Here is a 20,599-nt window from a genome sequence, read left to right as displayed (position 1 = left end):
CTGTATTTGGAAATTGTAGTATCTGCAGACCTAATTGGTAAAGTGAGGGAATATGCTGTTCAGTTCATCAGTGGCTGCTTATAAAATACGTTCTATGCGAGTAAAGTGTACAGGAGAAGCTGCATATAGTTTGTTTGTTTTTTACAAAGTTTTATAAAAATCAAAACTCTCCTTCAGGGAGAGATCACTGCACCACGTTTGGAATGTGTTCAGTAAGTGTAAGCATTTATAGCCCTTTAAATTTGAACACAATCATTAACATGCAAACCTCTGACTGTTTGCCTTGCTCACAATGTCCTCTAATGCTTGCTTACCATCCTAACAGCATCTCATAAATTGGATCTATCATGTTCCCTTAATCTTAGTTCACTCTCAATTTAGTCATCAGGATCATTCCCCCCACCATTTGGAGACCTTGAATAGCTGCACTCATGAAGGTGGTTTTGTTGTATAAATCAAACTCAGTTTTCCTTTCTTCACCGAGTGTATTTGTCACAAGATCCCTTTCCCTCAGCCTTCATTAAATTGTGAAAAAGAATCTCATTGAAGCTATTACAGTCCTGCAGATCTAAAATGAAAAGCATTAATGCTTTATAATGCTCCTCTCCTTGCCTTCTAGAAAGGAACAAAACACATCTTGTCATGAGAAGAAACGTTATATCAGGGCTGAGGTGTTTACAGTAAGTACTGTGACAATCTCAGCTGATTTTAAATAGCGGTTAATTGAAAGAGTTTGCACAGGTGAAGTCATGACAACTAAGGCCACCTCCCTTTCAACAAAATGCCATGAAGTCATTCATGAGTAATGCATAAATTCAAGCCAATAAAATCTTCACGCTGTGGCACACAGTCTCTTTTTTGGAGGAACTAAAATCAGAGTGCAGCATGCAGTAAGCTGTAACTGGGGGAGTCCCACTGTCGTGCAGACGTAAGCACAAGCATAAGGTGGAAGAGTACTGAGCACTGCGTGCCATGTGCAGCTCCAGAAGGTGCAGAAGAGCTTCAGCAGCAGAACAGTCTGACAGCACAGCACGGTCCCGGTGGCACGCGGTAGGCAGAGTTAGAGCAGGCAGCATATGGGAAAAGACAGAAAGGGGCTATCTGCAAGCAGGAAGTCACATGAGCCAGGGATGAAATGATAATGTAATTATAATCACTGTTTTCTCTTCCTTTTTCAGCCAAACTGAACATTCTAGAGAATTTAGATAACATCTAAAAGTAATTATGACACACTCAGGCTGTAATATGGCCACAAAATGGTAAATGATAGTTTTTGCATTTTGCATTTTAAATAGAGCGGAAGAAATGAAATTTTGTGCCAGATGGTGCTTCAATCACATTTGCTTTGTCTAATAGTTGACACAAGTCAGACATCTTTCTCTGAATGTATTTGTTTTGCAGGTTTATTTGTAGCTCATTACAATGATTGTTCAAATTCACAGTGAAAAGAAAGGTCATCATTGTTGTTCTGGTTGAATAAGAAGGCATGTTATGACATGCCATGTCATGCTTTCCCTGACTTTGCATCAAGATAGTGAAGATGTGGCCTACCACCTGCGTCCTGGTATTTATCCCTGGTATTATCCTCTTCTTGTGTGGAGCCTCCAGCCAAGGGTAGAAAAGTCACTCAGTGCCAAGACATGACCTAACACACCCTAGCAGGTAACGGGTCCAACTCTGCCATTGCTGAGACAAGAGGGCTTCACAGACACTTCAGTGCTTAGCTTAACTCACAGACTTTAGGGAGATGATTTGAACAGATAAGTAAGTTGTGAGGTTGGGTGGTGTGTTTTTCTTTTAGCTGCAAAGACTTGCATTTAGAGCACAAGCTAACTGTTAAAGGATTCAGCAATTTTTTTTTTTTTTTTTTTGCATATGTCTTCTGAAGGACATCATGTTAAACGAAGAGTGAAACTCCTTGCACATTCCAAACTGCAAGCAGCACAGGCTCAGATAAGCCAATCCTATTCAGAGTTGTGAACTTAGCAATCCAAGAAAACTTCATTTAGTTGGTGAGTGCAGGTACAGACACCTAACTTCCATGGACTCCTGAAATCAGAGAAGATGAGAAAGGCTCCAGTATCCTCCTTCATCTTGGGATGCATTTTGTTGCCCTTTTCAGACTGACGTGACATTAATGCATTATACAGCTATTCTCATCTGGCAGGTAGGCTGAAACAAAACTCTTACTTTGATAACTAAAAGCAGAACCATACTTGGTTTGACATTTCTACAGCCAAAATACTACAGCCAGTGTTGTTAGGCTTTTGTTTACTTCAGTTTTATAGCTGCACTTCTGCAGGCAGTGTTTGCAGCAAATGAAGTGATTTTTAATGCCAAGAGTATTAAAATTACCCTACAACTATGCACAGTCCCCATGTTAGGGGTCTTCACTGCCCTAAGGCCTGCTCCAGAACCACCACGAAGATGAGAGTCACCTTTACTTTAACTGAGGCCACATGAGACAGCATTCCCTTCACAGATTTATTCTGAAATGCAAGGAAATACTAAAAAAGATTGTAAGCAAGATAGGTGACTATTTTGTAGAAAATAGTAAGATACCCTTTCTAAAAAGGAACTGTGAGTGCTGTTGTTGCTAACCCATACTCCAAATATGTTCCATTCCCATAGGGACATAAGCAAAAACAAAACAAAAACCATGTGCTTTTGTAGCCACAGTTGCAGATAGTTTAGCAGTAGTTTCATCGAACAGCAAGCAGGGGGAAAAAAGTAGTTACATAATCAAATTGTGCAAGGGCTGGAGGCAAGAGGCTAAACATTATATTGTCATTCTCTTTTTAAAGTAGATTTGTGGGAGAAAATCACTTCTGCTGTACCACTTACACTAGCAGCATTTGTCCAAGTGGAGCGACAGAAAAAAAGGAGGACTGATGTACACAGACAAATGAAATTATGTGAATGCAAGAGTATCCTGATAGAAGCTGAAAGTACATACAGACTTGCATATACAAGACTGCTGTAATGGGCTGTGAGTTTTTTTTATTTCACCTAGCACTGTTTCCACCAAACCCAAGAATTGAGCTCAGCATTCAGTATACTGTATCTAAGAGTGAAAACAGAGCATAATACAAGACATTTACATTATGGATCTTCCTCTATTATAAGTGTTAGATCCTAATGCGATAGTGTTTATAGGTTGCTTTCGTCCATTAAGATAACATTTCCATGAAACATTTAAACAAAGATAGATTGTACCATGGTTTCAGTACACTTTGTAAAAACAGTCATTTAATCCACAGTCACATCCTAATCTGACACAGTTTGTTGCATGGTAAGAGCTTTAGGCACCTAGAACCACACCTGTTAAAAAATGCAGGCACTGTCTCTATTAGTGCCACTGCTGCTTTGACAGCCATTGTGTGAGAACTGCTTCCTGACTCCCTTTCTGTTTCAGCACTGGGGTGATAAGCTTTGGCAAGCGTGCTGCTCTGGGGCTTCCCCCCTACTTAGAAACACATCAAATGAAATGCTTGTTAAAGAATAGTCAAGAGCTTCCCTTCAGACAATTGTCTAAAATTGGGGCATGCATCTAAAGTTCTACTTTTAAACAGTATCTCACTAGAGAATAAAGCACTTTAGACTCAACGCTAATTCTTCTAACAGCTGAATAAGTAGCAATTATTTCCCTATATCTGAAGGTAAGCCATACCACAGCAAAGTTCTGACTTGCCTTAATAATCATTCTGAGTCACTAACAAGCCAAGAACACAGTTCAACTTCACTTTCTTGGTTGTGTTGTTTAGCCAACTCCTCCCATGAATGTCCCTGCTAAAAGAAATAGCATCTGCAGTGCAAGTGGACTTGCAAAGAGCAAATCTATTTCCTTACACGTACATGAATAACAAACAGAGGCCCAGAAATAAAGGGGCAATGTTACCGGTTGACCCGCTTACCTGGAAATAGTGACATTTTTGTTACTGCATGTTCATACAAGAATGGCTTAACTGTAGGAAGTCATTTTATTGTTGAAATAAATGACTGACTTACAGAAATAGTTACTTTACAGTTTTACAAAGCAGACATAATTCTTCTTAGAATAAAGTATCAGAACAGTGACAGATCTAGCACTGTCTAAATGTAGTTTATTCCAAAAAAATCTACAGCCATCATTGGACTAAATCATACAATCACATAATAATAAAATGCTGCTCCTTGCAACTACAATGGTACAAAAGACTTATCAGTCATGATCAAGTAGATTAAGCATTTGCTATACTTCTTTCTTCTTGAGTATTAGTGGTCCCACGTTATCTCCTGTTAATTCATTGTGCTTGTTATGAGAGCCATCACAGACAGGGAACTGGAAGAAAACAAACATGAGAAATTAGTACATCTCTGTACAGCAATTGCACAGTGATTTTCACAGTTCTTCCTTTGCCAAGAACACTTTATCAAAGCTGACAGTTCCTACTATGTCCCATTTCAACTCCCTCCCCGTATCAGACCTGTGACATGTTACTAGCTAAAAAAAAAAAATCTGCCCCCTCTACCCCCTGAAAAAAAAAAAAAGCAAAACACCACATTGCTAGCAGGTAATTAAGTCTGTGAGATCCTAAAATAGCTGTTCTTAGACAAAGTTAGAGATAAAACCTTCTCCATGAAAGTACTCTGAACAAAGCAGCAACCACAGCTACCAGTGTATTGTGGAACCAGTAAAAGTACTCTTAACAGATTTAATCTTTCGCAACCAGAAAGTACTGTTTTAAGCAAAACTGATATTTTGCTGAAGTGATTCTTCCGAAGGGAGAGAATTTCGGAGACCTTTTTAGGCTGAGGGCACAAATTTTTGTTAAAACAGAAAGCATCCAGTCCAAAGAAGCCAAAACCAGAGTGATGTCAGAACAACCACAAGCAACTAGATGAAAAACACCTATCTATCTTTATTTGATTCAGGGAGCATGGACTATTTAAAGCCGTCATCAATTAGTAGCTCTGGGGATATGCTCTCCCTAAACACAGGTCCCATTTTCATTCTAATATGAAAAATTTTCTAAATATTGTTTTTGCATCATATAGTAGTTTACCTTCTTCATTTTCAAATCTTAAGGCCTGCTTTAATCTAACCACAGACGGTCACTTTGTGAGTTTTCTAGGAAAACCATACCGTGCTATTTTATAAGATTCAACAGTTTCTCTCTGCATGTAGATAAGTTTACAATGGAGAAAACAACTGCAATTCTAAGAAACCAGAAGCCTCTCATCTCCAGAGAAAAGCAACAGGTCAACTTGCTGCCATCCACCACCACAAAATTGATAAAAACGCTGCAAATTTCAGCCTCTCATCCTACAGTAGCAACAAGGTATCTTACCGTCTTAGAACGCCAACACCTGCAGTAAGCTTTAGTGAGACACAGATCTTCGATGTTTATTTCATTCACTACTTTTGGATTTTCCTTCTGGATCTTGAGGTTAATCAAGCTATCTTTTTGCTGTTTCTTCTTGGGGAGGAACGGACGAACTGCGAGGTACCCAAGCAAGGCCAGCACACCCAGGAAAGGCAATAACCGCAGCCATTCTGAAACTGAAGACAAGTGGAATTTAGACTGGCTCTTGACACCACTTCAGACTACTGCAGCATCAGCTATTCTCAGATGGTCTAGACTTAAGGTAGGGAACAGGACTGCACAGTCAGCAGGGCTGAAGGCAGGTGAGACTCCGCAGGTAAATCATAAAACAAAAGAAGCTCCAGATTAAAATCTGGGTTTTATTGTAGCTGATGCACAAACAGGGCTCCCAGAACTTCATCTCAAGTTCAGTTTTAACACTCTACACAATGACTCAGTGGAAGAAAAAAATTCAAAACAAGTAAAAGATGTACTAAAATGAGGAACTCCAAAATTACTGGGGTTCCGCTCACCTGAAGTCAACCAGCATGGACTACCAGTCTGGGCATGACTACCCATGGGAAGTTATTAAAAAAGTCAATGCCACTATCTTACATTCTCTATGTGGAGATCTATATGTTTTATAATTCAATTTTTATTGCTTATTTCAGATTTTTACCTTCTTGAAGTTTTCCTTGCTTGATTTTTCCAAGTTTTTGTTTTTAGAAACTTCTAGCAGATATGATACAGATTAAGAAATAAGCACTAGCAAGCCTTCACCATTTTTGGTGCCTTATTTTTCAGAGCTGTTTGCTCAGGGATCTGCAACCAGCTTCTACAACTCATGTAGAGAAAGAAAAAGTCCAGAGATGGGCTAGGTACCTTTAGAGAAGTCAAGCTACAGAGAACTGCTTTTTGCCATGCTGAGAAACTTCTAAATACACCTAAGAGATTCAAGTATCCCCTGCAGACATAGCAGCCTTGCTACATCACTACAAATCTAGACATACTGGTTTGAGAAAGATTTACTGAACTTGGAAAGAAAACATCAGCACCTGCCAGAAGATCTCTTTAAGGTGGATAAACTTTTCCAACAAAGCAAGCTGTGACAATACTCCACTGTAATTTCAGTATGCATGTAGCATTAGAGAGAACATTCTTCTAAGTTTCTGAAAACACATTAAATCTGAAGAGTCAAAGAAAGGGAAGGGTGATCAAAAATATTTTACATTGAGAAACAACTTGAATGAGCTGGAGTACAAATAGCTGCATGTGCACTTTGTAAGAGAAGGCACTGCACTCAAGATCCTCTTTTAAATCATTTACAATCAGAACATAGCAAAAATTTATTCTACAATTTATTTTTCAAGATTGAAGTGCACAAGAAAGGAAACACGATAGAACAAAGCTGAAGATGCTAGGTAGATTGTGAGCTCTTAAATCATATTAGGAATAAAATTAAGCTTCACAGAACAGCAATAAAGCAAACAGTCATGCTAATACCTTTCCAGTTATGATGCAGTGGCTGTCTCTCAACAGTTTCAAGGTTCTAGAAATATACCAGGTAATGAAAATACTTTGTGGGAACAGTTTTGTGCTCTTTGAGCTTTCTAACAGCCTTTGAAGTGAAAACCACACTTACTGGCACTTACCTGAGAACACACCACAACTGTATAAATGATAATGGCACTGCAAGAACTTTCAACAAAGTCCTTCCACACTTGAATTTGCAGTGGTTCTTATGCACAAGATTTTTTTTTTTTTTCAGAATTTCCTATGAGTAACCACAATAGATTGGTCTCTGTTCTTTTCTCAGTTCCCCCAACGCATTTTGGGCCCTAAATAAAAACCTAACTAGAAACATATGAAAGTATCTCAATGCCATACAAGTTACTGTGCTTCCTGAATAGCAGTACCCGTTTTTCTTCTCTATCATTACTGTAAATAACAGTTAAGACAAAAGCAAAGCAATTTCACCCTTGTGGAACAACATGGTGAACAAGCTCTTTAAAAATCAAAATCACCTGAATAGAGAGAAACATTCAGTTCTGGACTATAACAGGCAGCACAGTCCCGCCAACTGCTGCATATTTCGTTCTTTCCCTGCCCACTGTCTGAAACCACAGAATAACAACAGGAGCCATGAAGGCAAACTTCTCACAGACCATCTTGAGAAAAGAGATCCGGAGAGACAGCTAACCAGGCACTCACCCTGTACCATACCCAACCAACCAAACGTAACCCCCATTTTATAATCTGCTGGCTCATTGAAGTACCAGTATCAGAAAAGACTTAACATCTCAAAAACATTCATGAGCTGGTAGCGACTGTGTTAGGCCTTTGAAACTAAGAAGTAAATGATAACAACCAGACACACAAAATATCCCAGTAGTCTGAAACTCCCTAACAAGACAACTCACGGGGCCACTAGTCATTTCTGTAGGAGACTCTTAACCACTTGGGTTCATCCAAGTGAAAGAGGAAGACAACAGCTGTAGCCTCATTGAAAGGAAACTAGAAACAAATGGGAATAGGAAGTACGAGGGTATTATTTATCATGGTTATTATTTAGCATGATACAAATGCCAAGAACTGATAAAGAGTTTTGTCCTCACTAGTCAGTGACTTATTTGGATACTTCTAGTCTAGATGTCTTTGGAAAACCCTGTTACACCATGGTGTATGTTAACTGTAAACTGACTTGTCACAAGACTGCCACAGGATCATACCTTCTCACTGAAGAAAACAACATGACCACGCTTCTAGGGCAGGAGAGACAAGATACTTACAAATTAAACAAAAAAAAAACAACAACCATAGACGAGTGGACTGGGAAGAGTGGGGGAGCAGGAGAACCTTCACCCAAACTAATGCAGTATCTTCCTCCAACTGCAAGCTGTTCTGTGTTTTTGAAGCCAGTTATACCTTTCTGAGGCTGATATGAAGCAATTTACAAGATTTTGTTTATTTTCCCAGGTGATGCTCAGAATTCTGCAATTGCACTGAAAACCTCCCCTACGAGGACAGGCTGAGACAGCTGGGGCTGTTCAGCCTGGAGAAGAGAAGGCTCCACGGAGCTCTGGTAGTGGCCTTTCAGCATCTAAAGGGGAGCTACAAGAAAGAAGGCAACAGACTCTTTAGCAAGGCCTGTTGTGATAGGACAAGGGGAAATTATTTCGAACCTGAAGAGGGAAGACTTAGGTTGGATTCAAGGAAAAAGCAAGGGTGGTGAGGCACTAGAACAGGTTGCCCAGAGATGTGGTGGAAGCCCTGTCCCTGGAGACATTCAAGGCCAGGCTGGACTGGGCTCTGAGCAACCTGATCTAGCTGTGGATGTCCCTGTTCATCACAGAGGAGTTGGACTAGATGACCCAGGTCTCTTCCAACTCTAAGGATTTATGATTGCTATATAAATTAACCGCAAAGGACTTAGAATCATAAAGTCATCAAGATTGAAACAGACCTCCAAGATCATCCAAGTCCAACTGTCCACCCACCACCAATAGTTCCCCACTAAACCATGTCCCTTAGTACCATCTGAACATTTCTTGAACACCTCCAGGGTCAGTGACTCAACTATCTCCCTGGGCAGCCCGTTCAAGCACCTGACCACTCCTTTGGAGAAGAAATTTTTCTTAACATCCAACCTGACCCTCCTTTGGCACAATTTGAGGCTATTCCCTCTCATCCTATCGCTAGTTACATGGGAGAAGAGGCCAACCCCCACCTTGCAACAACCTCCTTTCACGTAGTTGTACAGAAACACTCTCTGGATGAGAAATTCATTGCTCAAATAGGTTCCGAAGATTATCATCATGACGTCAATCCTCCTTAATACTGTAAAAGATGACCCACAAAACTGTTCTCTTCCTGCCCAGCAGCTTGTCACATTAAAGTCCTTCTTAAAATGTATGCCAAGTGTGAGACATCTCTCACAGGGCCGCATCACGGAAGGGAGACTAGCACATAGGTTCTCAGAGACCTTAAAATTCTCTTTTCTCACTGCTGATCACACGTTATTCTGCAGTTAATTAGTATTCCAGTTTAATGAAACATGCCAGGATAAAAGGCAAAGCCAGCATGAGACAACTCAGTTCATTTCGGAGAACTTGAGAAGGGAAAGGCAAAGCAGCTATGACAAGAAACTGGAAGAGGCATCTAAGCAGCAGCGCGATAATTCAGATATCCGCTTTCAAGCCCAAGGTCACACAGATTGTTTCCCTTCTCCCTCACTCCTTTTACCTTCAGAAGTTTTGCACAGGATATTAAGTTTTCCCCTTTCCAAGCAGTTTTCCATTTCAGTGAGGTCATAACACAAACAGATGTCTCAACATTTGTAGTCAGAGTGCTATAATAACATCCTACAGGAAAGGTTCTTCCCTGCACTTTTGGTCTGTTGTTTCTACCATAGATGCACTACGGGAACTGAAGCTGCACCTGCCTGGAAGCTAACAGAGGTTTATATGATGAATCAATAAAAGCACTAAGAAGCAAAGTACCACACTGTTTCCAATTTGGGTTCCGGCCTGCCTTTGTGAACAAAGCGAATGCTAGTAAGTGTTTTGTGGTGCAGGTCCCTGACTAAGTTCAGCAGATGCCACCAAAGGACAAATATTAACACACTACAGATGTTTTAAGATCAATTATATTTCTTACTTAAGGAGCCAGTTCGCTTCTTCCCCTCCTTCCAAATTCAAGCAAGCACCTACCAATGGAGGGGTAAAATATGACAGCAAGCTAGTTCTATTAAAAAATACTTTAAAGTTCTGACCAGAGGTTTTTAAAAAAAGTTATATTACTCCCATACAGCGTGAACAGAGACTGCACATTAATTTCATTACAAAAACATCTGAAAAAGTGAAACAAGATGAAGTTAAGGTCAGATATTATTATGCTTAAGAAATTTTAAGTAGGGCTTGAAGTTAAAAGGCAATGACTTAAGTGGGAAACTGCCAAAAGCTGGGGGTATGACAAGCTGCTCTGTTCTGTGCCTTGCGGCATCCCTCTCCTCCAAGTTCAGAGCAGCTGAGTTTCTCTTTTTCTCTAATTGATGGCATTTCCCAATGAGAGGATTGTTGTGAAGATAGAGGAACAGTGTGTTAGAAGCAGGTTTCCTTGTTCCGAGGAAGGTAGTACGACTTTTACAAGGTGCAGGAACATGCTGCAACAAGTAACACAAGCCTGGTTTTCAGTGAAACCATTTTGCAGCACTGCTTAAGCCACATAGCTAAGTGCTGTAGAAAGAACACGTGGGGTTGATTCCACTTGGAGGACCTTTTCTATTTCCAGATACTCCGCTGGAGTACTCCTCTGGCTTGTTCTCACCAAACCAGCCCCTTTACTGGAGGCTTTGCCTGCGTTACCACACCAAGCTACATAACAGGCTCCCAGAAAGAGCTCTCTCCAGTTGTGCTTGTTAGATGTGTGTAGATGCTATCTTTAACCTTTTAAACAGACGAAGAAGTAGGTTTGGGGCCCACGGGCACAGCCCCACGTTGTGCCGACAGCTCAGCCCGATACGCTTTATTCTATTCCTACAGCTTCCCCTGGCCGTTGCCATTACCTCACAGTGCATCCTAGCGCCTTTGCCGGGCACCTTTCCCTCTGTAACCGCGTAACGGCAGGGCAACGTTCGCGGGCCATTCCCTCCGCAGACCGCTCGGCAGCGGCAGCCCCGGCCCCGCCGCAGGGCCCACCCCGCGGGACGGCCCCCGGCCCGGCCCCCACACTGCCCCCGGTGCAGGGAGGACGGCGGGGAGGGGACCGGGCCTCTATCTACCTGTAAGGCGAAGGAAGCCGCCGACGCTCTCGGGCAAAGGCAGGCGCTTGAGGTAGGCGGGCAGCTGAACCTTAACGATGCGCGCCAGGCTTTCCAACACCATGGCAGCGACCCCCTAGGCAAAGCCAGACGAGAGAACGCGCGACAGCCGTTAGCGCCGCCCGCTTCCTCAGCCTGCCCCCGCCGCGCATGCGCCACGGGGAGGAACCGTGCCTGCCGGGCCCGCCCCCACGCTCGGGCCGGGAGCGCCGCAGGGGGGCGCTGCTGCCGCAGGGGGGCGTGCGGGCGGCAGCGGCCGTTGCGATGGGAGGGGCGGCTGAGCGCCGCCTCCGTGAGGCGCGGGGCTGAAGCGAGCAGCGTGGTGGAAGGCTTTCTCTCGGCCCGGCAGCTCTCACTGGGAGACTTAAGGTAGGGAGGAGAAGGAATTTGGCTTTAATAATGTCTGCCTTGCCATTTGTGGGTTGTATGTGACCTGCTGTTATCCTGCTCCGTTACAGCTGCATGTCACGTCGGCATTCCTAAAATACCGAAGTAAAAGACAAAAAACTTTTCTTCATATGGTTGATGTGGGAAAGTGCGACCGCTGAGGGCGCTGATATCACAAAGAGAGGCCCGTTCGCCCAGTGCTGGGCTCTGGCTTAACGCAGAGCGCGGTGTACCTGAGCAGGTCTGATGTGATGTGCAGGAGAGCCGTCCTTCTGGCACAGCGCGTTGTCCCTCTGTAGCCAGCGGAAGGACGGAAGTACGCCGTCATTCCGGGTCAGACAGTCCTGCCGCCCCTCGCCGTGAGTCTCATACCGTGTGGGTCAAGAACCCCCTACATGCGGATCCCGCAGAGCACTGAGCACAGGTGGCTCTGGGAAAGCTGAAGGAGCATCTTCATTCTCCAGATCTCAACTGGAGCACGGTTCTCACCATCAGGGTGTGGAAACCATGCCACTGCTGCCCAGACCAGCTGTGCTCTCACCCTGCCACCCTAGAACCTGGGTAGGGTTCAGCAACGGGTTTTGAATCAGTGAGGCTGTTCCAGCTGAATCTGTTTGACAGTTGGTTTTCTTTCACCATTTGCTTTAGTGTTCTATTCAGAGCAATTTGAGCCAATAGTTAAAAACTTCATCAAGAACTAAGGCAAAAAAAAATACTGGAAATCGAATTTAAGACAAATCTAAGTTATTTGCGCTTCTGGCCTAAATGTTCCTTTCTTATCTGTGACCCTACACAAACATTTAGTGATGAATCACCTTCTCTAGCTAGCAAGAATAGTCTCTGATCTCAGAGTATCACCTACATTTGGCCTTGTAATGACTATGTCTGATGTCCTAAGATGATTCCTTCTTAGGTAGGCAAATGCCTGCTGTTAGACAAGATAATGAAAGAGCAAAATGTTTGATTATTCTGCAAAGATTACAAATGACATCAGTCATGATGTAACCTCGTTTGTGAAACTCTGGGGGAAGAATGCATAATCTAAACATACATAAGGTAAATCCTCCAGCTCTGAATCAAGCAACTTCACACTGAAGTAGAGAGCCTCTGTCCTTCCCGCCATCCTTTTTCTTGCTCTGGATGCTAGCTGTGATACCAGGAGGACAGCTGACCTTTCACTGAAGCTCCCAAGCCCTGCTGTTCTGCCTTTGGATCTGTGCTCCACTCAGCATGCCACCAAACCTTGCGCATGTTGCAGAGAGGAACCACTTGCACTATGCCTTGCCTGCCTGCAGAGCTATCTGTCAACATGAGTCATGAGTGGTTTTGGTATTTGAAGGGGTAAAGTCAGAGATTATGGAAAAACTATGAAGAAAGTGAAGGCTGAATGAGACTACTAACCAAAGGGGAGGCAAAAGATGATCTTTGGACATCCAGTTTGAACTGGGGCTCAGGAGGTTCGTGTTCATTCTCTAGCTTGACCACATTGCAAGCAAGTTGTAATTGCATTGCAGGCAAGGTTTTCATTTAGGTTTTCATTTCTTATTTTTACATCCAGATCTTAATTGCTGTTAGAAGAAAGCTGAAAATGTCACACTTTCACTTGACGCTCAGAAGTGGCACTTTAAGTGGCTGCTGCTGGCTTTTATTGAAAATATCTGCTACTCTCTGGTGCACATTATATTTGAGAGAAGAATGGGTTAGGAAAATAAATCACATTTAGCAAAGAATCAGTAGGGTAATTTTGTGATCACATAATTAGCACACTGTGAAATTACTGCTAAATTATTTGATCATCTATCTAATATATAAGAATTTTACAATGTATTGATTATGTTTTGAAAGCAGATGCTATTGTAACTGCCTATGTAGCTGTAGTGTCCTACTGTAGCATGTATTATTGCTGCATTTTAAAATTCCTTGTGACTCAATATGCTGCTTATTGTCACAGGTTGTACTGCATTTGTGAAAAGAATGAAAACAGGAATGTAAAGAAAAATAGCAAGATTTCTAAGAATTGGTTCAAATTTCAACACAGCATCTTTGTGCAAGAGCCAACAGAGCAGTAGAGCCTACATTTAGTTGTTCCTAAGAAATAGCCATTCTTTGATCTCACAGCCACAGGCATAACAATTTAACTTCTACCTCTGACTACTACTGCTGGGAATATCTTGGGGAAATGCTACCCATAAGTTATGGGTTGGGGTATGAAACAAAGTTGAAGAAAACTCCAGCCCAGGAATGAGCAGATATCTTCAGTGTTGATGTCCCTAAACCAAGTACAGTTACTCTCGATTTACATTGTTAGTTTTCTCCAAGCTTGGACTGTCTTTTTATGCAGTGGTTAGCACTGGCCCACAGTAGTGGTTTCTACAGTCACTAGAATATTTGCAAAAATAACCCAAGATGAAACTACAAATATCCAGATGGTTGTGCTGGGCTACTGATTCCTGCTGCCTTTATGTAAATCATGGGAAGTAACTGACGTTGCACAACATGACACTATTGTAGGGAGCATCAATCAAGTAGCTCTGATGATGCACAAGAAAGTGCAGAGTAAATATAATATGGCAGTGAGTTCTAAACTTGGATCCAGTCTTTCCATCCTCCTTATTTAGTTGATTGGACAGGTAACTGCTCACATGATCCAGACTGATCTCTAGTCGCATAAAGACTTCTGCAGGTTTGGAACTTTATTGGCTTCCAGGGAGTTGCTAACTCACAATTTTCATTCAAATCTGAACAAGCATTCTTAGGATTCACTAATACACTCCCAAAAGACCAGATACCGTACCAATTTGTGGCAGGTTCTGCCTGGCTTGTTGCAATAAACCAGGCTGCAAAATCCCCAGGCTGTCCCCTGGGAGGAAGCTGCAGTGATGAAAAACAGAAACATCCTCCTGTGCACTGAAGGACCTACAGAGGACAAAACTGGTACAATCTGTGATGCACAGGCTGCTCAACGAGCAGATGTGAAGTAACACTGCTATAAAAAACCACAGCCTACCGTCTTATTGCTGGAATCTTAGGGAAAAGAAGTGCTATGCATCAATGTGTTCTTGGTGGCGCTGTCCCCTTTTAAACTGCATTGGTCTTTGCAATCAGTGAAGACTGTATACCCTTGACTGTACAGCTAAGAGCGTATTTGTTCCCTGAGTACTTTACTCTCTTGGTGTAATAGCTGACACTGACAGATATTTCCTTCATTTTGGAAGGCAAAGGTGAGCATGGCACAGCCTAATTCCTGTGACGCAATGTGCATTCATTGGCAGTGACTAATTATAGCACAGAAGAATGACTGGCTTCCCCTGCTGAGGACAGAGTACATGCTCTCCGCAGCACGACTGCACTCTGCTCTTTTTCCTGTGTCATGATGCCCACTGACACCACAGTAAAACAGCAGTTTATCATTCCTCCTTAAGCTGCTGTGTACCTACAGCTGGAGATTCCTGAGTCTGCCTCCCTTCTTCAGGGCTAGCTCCAGCTAAGCTCCTGCAGGTCAGCTGTGGCACACTGCACTTCCAGATCTAGTTGGCTATTGCCTTGAAGATCTTAAATTACTTCCTCACTTACCCTTCATAACATTGTTGGAATTCTGTGTAAGTCCTGCACTTGACCCCAGTACAGGGAGCTATGAAGCAGGTAAAGTATGTGCATTTTTTAAAGATCAGTTTATGTTCCCTTCTAATCAGCAGTGAAAGCAGCTGTCACAAAAAGCAGGTGATAACTATGCCATCTCAAAGCTTACAAGCTTTAGTTACTTCGCAAGAAATGTAAGCCTAATGAATATAAAAGGTAGAAATTAAATGGAAAATGAAAAAGAAATACACAGTAGTTAAGAGGCATTTATCTTGATCAACATGCCAGGGGAGTGCTCTTGGAACACAGGAAAAGAGGAAATAGGAAAAGATCTAGTCCACTTTCTTTCCAGGGCAGAAAGTCTTTTACTGAAAATTATTCTTGTCAAAAGTGTCTACAGGAAGTTTATTAAGATGTTTGAGAACATTTTAAACTACTTCCTCAGGAGGAATTAAATTATTTTTCTTTCTTTCTTTCTTTTTTTACACTTTTATGCAAGTTTGATGCCTGAGCAAAATGTTTTTGATGGCTTAGGGACAGAAATGTTCTAATTATTTGCAAAACAGGTACAAAATAAGTGGGTGCTATGCATTGTCCCTTAGATTGCCTGTCTAAAATGATTTGTTACTATCAAATATCCTAAACAATGCAAGGGGGACCATATCATTTAGTCTCCAAAAACCTCTCTGCCTAGTTAGAGCAGTGTTTGTTTTTCTAATATGGGAACTGAGCAGAGATCATAAAATCATGTAACAGGCCTCCAGAAAGGACTAACAAATTATCTCTCATTTAAATTGGTATGACTGGGCAAATGAGCATCTCTAGATTGAACTACTAAATATTTAATCCAGTATTTTTCACAGGGTTTTTTTTAATCAGATGAAGTGCCATTATTAAATGTGGGAAAAAAAAGAAAGAAAATACAGCCCTCATTGTCTTTATAAAAAGGAACTGACGCTTATTGGCTGTAAAAGTGACAAATTATGTTGTATTTCCTGAGTGGCTGAAAAGCATACTTGACCTTGAAAAATAAGTTCTCAGGAGTAGAGAAGCTAGGTTGCCTTTGCTTTATATTGTGCAAAATCTTCATCTAGGTGCCATTGTCTGACCGTGTTTCATGACTACTCTGTGTGTCACAACCCACTCACTCAGAAATACTGCCTTGATCCATCCCTGTAACCATAATGATGAGGAGTGTAACAGCTGGCTAATTTCATTACTGCTGATTTACAGTCACCAGCAGTATTTCCCAAATGACAATGTGACAGCAAACTAGAATAATATTCCTTCCTTCCAAGAGCCGTAGTTGGCTGTAATTACCTGGATATTTGAGGTCTAAGCAAGCACTTGGATGTTTAATTGGGACATACCAGAAACTGAGAAGATCAGCCAAATCTTTAAAAATGAGATTGCTCAAAAGGACAAAAAAAAAAAAAGTGAAATAAGTCACAGCAACACAATACTTGGCTAGTTAAATCCATTGTCTGAATACACGGCACATACTCCTGTCAGTTCAAAGACAAAACAAAAACCACTGGAGTACTTCTGTGGAGTTTCTTATTTACTTAAAGCACTATTATACATTTCGTCAGTAGGGCATCAAACAATTAAAGCTCTGCAATGTACAAGGCTATGTAATTTCACCAGGGAAACATAGCCCTATTTTGTATAAAACAAAGAAAAAACTTCTCTAACTGAAAATATAAAGTCAATCTGCTACCTCGTCTGAAGCGTAACGTCTATTTAGCTAGAGATACGCAAACTATTGACCAGAAGGACTGCCTCTGAAGAAGAGGGAATGGCTAAGGTAGGTAGTTTGCTGAAGTTCTGGTGGGTGGGCTCAGACAGAACCCCTGCCCCTGGACTTCTGGAACTGCTAGTGGTCTCTGGGGAAGCAACCTGTCTTGGCTAAGAGGAAGGGCTTTTTATGCTCCAGTATAAAGTACGCTACCAGTGTCCTGATTAGCACAGGATAAATAATTTCCTGTAACTAATCAAACAATGAAATTTGAACTTAGAACGTAACAAGCCAGATGAATGGAAGTCTGCACTTCAAATCAACCAACCCAGCACGTTGTGAAGTCTGACCAGCCTTACCTATTCTAAGGAGCTATTAAATATGTTACCTAGCCTGTTTGAATAATAAACTTTAATCCTGAACAACTTACATGAATGTTTACCTCATTGTCATACCATTTGTCAAACCCAAACACTCCTTAAAGTCTGTGGTTTGCTATGTACGTTCGCATCCTAGAAGAAGCATTAGAGGAGCAACTGAGTTAAGATGGTTTGAATCTGACTACCAATCAGTTACCTCAAAGTGATAAAAAACAGCTATATCTTGGAAGGGCTACAGACAGTCCTTTGATATGTCCCTCAGTAAACACAACCAGCCAAATTAAGTACTGCTGCAAGAGTGTGGTCAGTTTTGGTAAAAGTGTTAACTCCTACAGCCTCAGTATTCAGTCTGAAGGCAGCCTGAGGGGGTCAAAAACCAAACAACCCACTCCAAAGGCATAAAGTAGGTCACTATTAAATACCTTTTTGAACTGATGTAACTTACCCTTCTGAAACTGATAAAATTCTGAATTGCTTCAGAGAGCTGTTTCACCTGCTTAATTAAGCTTGTTTTAGCAACTGTGCCTAACCGCTTAGCCCTTCACTCCCCTGCTTTAAGATGCTATTTTGCCATACATATATAATGTGTGCTTATTCATGAATGTAAAGAATTCATACAAAAGAAGAAAGGTAATGTAGTTAGTAAAGGCATGACAAGAATACTTATCTTTTTTTTCCAAACTGGCATTGTAATTACACCATGCATGTGCTCATCTATGAGTTTTCACACCTCAATATCCATAGGGCTGAATCAGCACAAAAAATAAACATTCTTGTTGACAAAAACTGCAGCTGACTTGAAGGGAGTACCTGTGTTCATTTAGATCAAGTGGTAGTTTTGCTGGAAAAAAAATGAATACTCTGTATGAACAGTGATAAATATCCTGTAGCAATTTCCAGACATACCATTGTTTAGGTCTCTGCAAATAACATAATGAACTTTATGTTGCCAAAACTTACTTCTTGTAAAATAGCTCTCATTTTTCCCAAGGATTTCAAGGAACAGAAAAATCTTCAACTGAAAAAAAACCTATATTTAGTCACTACAAGACTAAAAAAGTACTAAACAATGAAGTGTTAAGCAAAATCCTGAAGGCCAAAAGTTGCAAGCCATGAAACTTTAGCACACTGTTATTCAACAAAGCACTCGAGTTTCTCTTTGGGACTTGTGTGTGAACTTAACTGTTAGAACTTACAACTCCTTGCACATAGCAGCAAAAGCTTAAAATAATGTTTTGTCTCACTGCCTAGCAGTGAGATAGAATGCACTGCTATACAAAGGAAACGTGGAATAGCTTGGAAATTGTTTCAGTGAGGATATCAGAGAAGATGTTGAGAAAGAATGGCTGATGAAGAGTTGCCAAGTTGGAATACAAAATAGCTTTTTATATTCCTTAGAAAGGTAACTGCTGCCTAGCGCATTGACCTTGGGCTGGATTCCAGATGTGAAAGGGTTTTGCTATGTCTTCCTCCCAACATAAAGAGAAATGATGGGCACAGAGGTAGCCAGGGAGCTGAGCATGCACACGAAGGCAGCAGCCTTCTTGGCATCAACCATCTTTTGCGAAGAGGAGAAGCCCCTAGCTATACAGGAAGGGCTGCTGGTCCTTGGTATTTAATACACAGGCCAGATGGAACCCAATGATATCCCAAAGCTGCTTTTCTTCCACTATCGGGCACTTGAATTGGCAAGCTGTCTTTTTTACTTGTTGCATTAAAAATAAGCAATCAAACTATCTTATTTTATCAACTTTTCACTGTGATCTTATTCCTCGTGGTCTTCACTGAATCAAACAGGACCTCAATAAGGTGAGTTTTGCTCAGACTAGGAAGAGATTTGTCTGCAAGCTTAGTTTATGATAATTAGGGGAAAAACAAGTTGGACAGCATGCTGAAGAGAAAATCGAGGCCTGGTAATACGTGCAAACAGGGAGAGCTGTTGTTGTTTTTCATCTTCTTAGTGTTTTGTTTTTCAGCAGCAGAAGCTGTTGCGTTTCGCTTCCTCCAAACAGGAACTAATAATGATTGTACCGTTTGGACTAATAAGAAGGGTGTCTCGCTTTTGTCGAAGCATTTTTCTTTCCTGAAAAGGAAGACCCTTTTCTTCTTGCACATAATGAAGTGCTGTAAGTGGAATGCTGCTTGGTGTCTGGGGTGCTCAGTTGCTCCACCTGTTTCTAAGACAGGTAAACAGTATGCTGAAATTGTAAAAATGACTGGTCATTTTACAGTAGAAGTGAAAATCTGACACTGATGTGCAAGCAAGATACACTAAGCTATAAACTAAGTCTGGAATGCTTTTCCCTTGAGTCCTCTCTATCCTGAAAGAAGTGCTATATCAAGGCAATCTCCATTCATGCATGCACCGCCAGACCATCGCAAAGCAGCTGAAGCAAACTGGCAAAACTGCCTTCAGAGGTTGTTGACCACACAGCTGCACAGGACCCTGCAACGCTGTGCTTAAAAAAGCAAATACACTCAAGTCAGCTCACTTGTTATGGGTATTTTCTGCGAACTGTTTATTACTGTGCCATGTCTACTGAGCAGTTTTGCATAATAAACCTCTGAAAACCTAACTCAGCTTCACTGGTGTATAAGAATTAGACATGGCAGACGTGGGTCTATTCAACCACTTCTGAGGATTAGCTTCAAAAATCAAATTAAAATGAAGCAAACCGAAATAGACTACTGTGGTAGTCCCACACCAAGTTGCCACACCCATTCATATTCAGCATCCATCATCTGTGCCTCTTGCATTTTATATTACTAACATGAGGTATCTCTGCAAGTAGCATTACAGTGCATCTACTACATACGGTAAAGGTGAGAAACTTGTTATATATTCAGCACATAAATATATTAAGGTTACAAGGCCTTACGTAAGTATTCCCACTTAAGTAAAAATTCTGCTTTTTTATTCATTTCCAAAAGCTGAGGGGAAACTACCTGATTTTTACCTTAGAGTTTGAGAAAAATGAGATGAAGGTGAGAAGTGCAACGTTCTCCAAGCAGGACTGTGTGCTGTGACTTGCAGAAATGGCCACAGGACTGTTTTTCAAGCTTAACAATCATTATTTTTAGTTCTTCTTCTCAATTGTATTTAAAGGTAAATACTTAAATTGATATATTTAAAAAAACACAATATTGAGCACAATAAAATATTAAAGAAGTATTCTAAAGCACTATATGCAGACCTATTTCGTTTATTATTATTAGTTATCTTGATTAAGATGATAAGAAGATTAACAGAATAGTTCGGGGCTGCATTTCCTGAGTATGCAGAGAGTACAATATATTAAGCAGAAAGTGAAGGATCCTCCTGAACGTGCTGCCTTCTCCGGGTAAACTACCA

At 41.3% G+C, this 20,599-nt stretch overlaps 1 protein-coding gene and 1 long non-coding RNA gene across 2 annotated transcripts; one reads left to right on the top strand and one right to left on the bottom strand.

The window, feature by feature from the left end:
* Nucleotides 3,962-11,336, bottom strand: CISD2 (CDGSH iron sulfur domain 2). The gene is made up of 3 exons (XM_021396070.1): nt 11,125-11,336; nt 5,331-5,542; nt 3,962-4,321 (listed from the first exon to the last, which is right to left on the bottom strand). The coding sequence occupies exons 1-3, from the start codon at nt 11,225-11,227 to the stop codon at nt 4,232-4,234; spliced, it is 405 nt and encodes a 134-aa protein (XP_021251745.1). The 5' UTR covers nt 11,228-11,336; the 3' UTR covers nt 3,962-4,231.
* On the top strand, nt 11,350-17,296 carry LOC110398436. Its single transcript, XR_002438381.1, has 2 exons — nt 11,350-11,532; nt 11,622-17,296. It is a non-coding gene; the product is annotated as an uncharacterized LOC110398436 (long non-coding RNA).

This window comes from Numida meleagris, chromosome 4 (assembly GCF_002078875.1).
Source record: "Numida meleagris isolate 19003 breed g44 Domestic line chromosome 4, NumMel1.0, whole genome shotgun sequence".
Classification (NCBI taxonomy): Eukaryota; Metazoa; Chordata; class Aves; order Galliformes; family Numididae; genus Numida; species Numida meleagris.
This window is presented reverse-complemented; position numbering and strand designations above follow the sequence as displayed.

Coding starts and splice junctions, on each gene's coding strand:
- CISD2 (XM_021396070.1), bottom strand. CDS start 11,227: ATGGTGTTGGAAAGCCTGGCGCGCATCGTTAAGGTTCAGCTGCCCGCC. Junction 5,543..11,124: donor CGGCTTCCTTCGCCTTACAG/GTAGATAGAGGC, acceptor ACTTGTCTTCAG/TTTCAGAATGGCTGCGGTTA. Junction 4,322..5,330: donor GGTGTTGGCGTTCTAAGACG/GTAAGATACCTT, acceptor GTTTTCTTCCAG/TTCCCTGTCTGTGATGGCTC.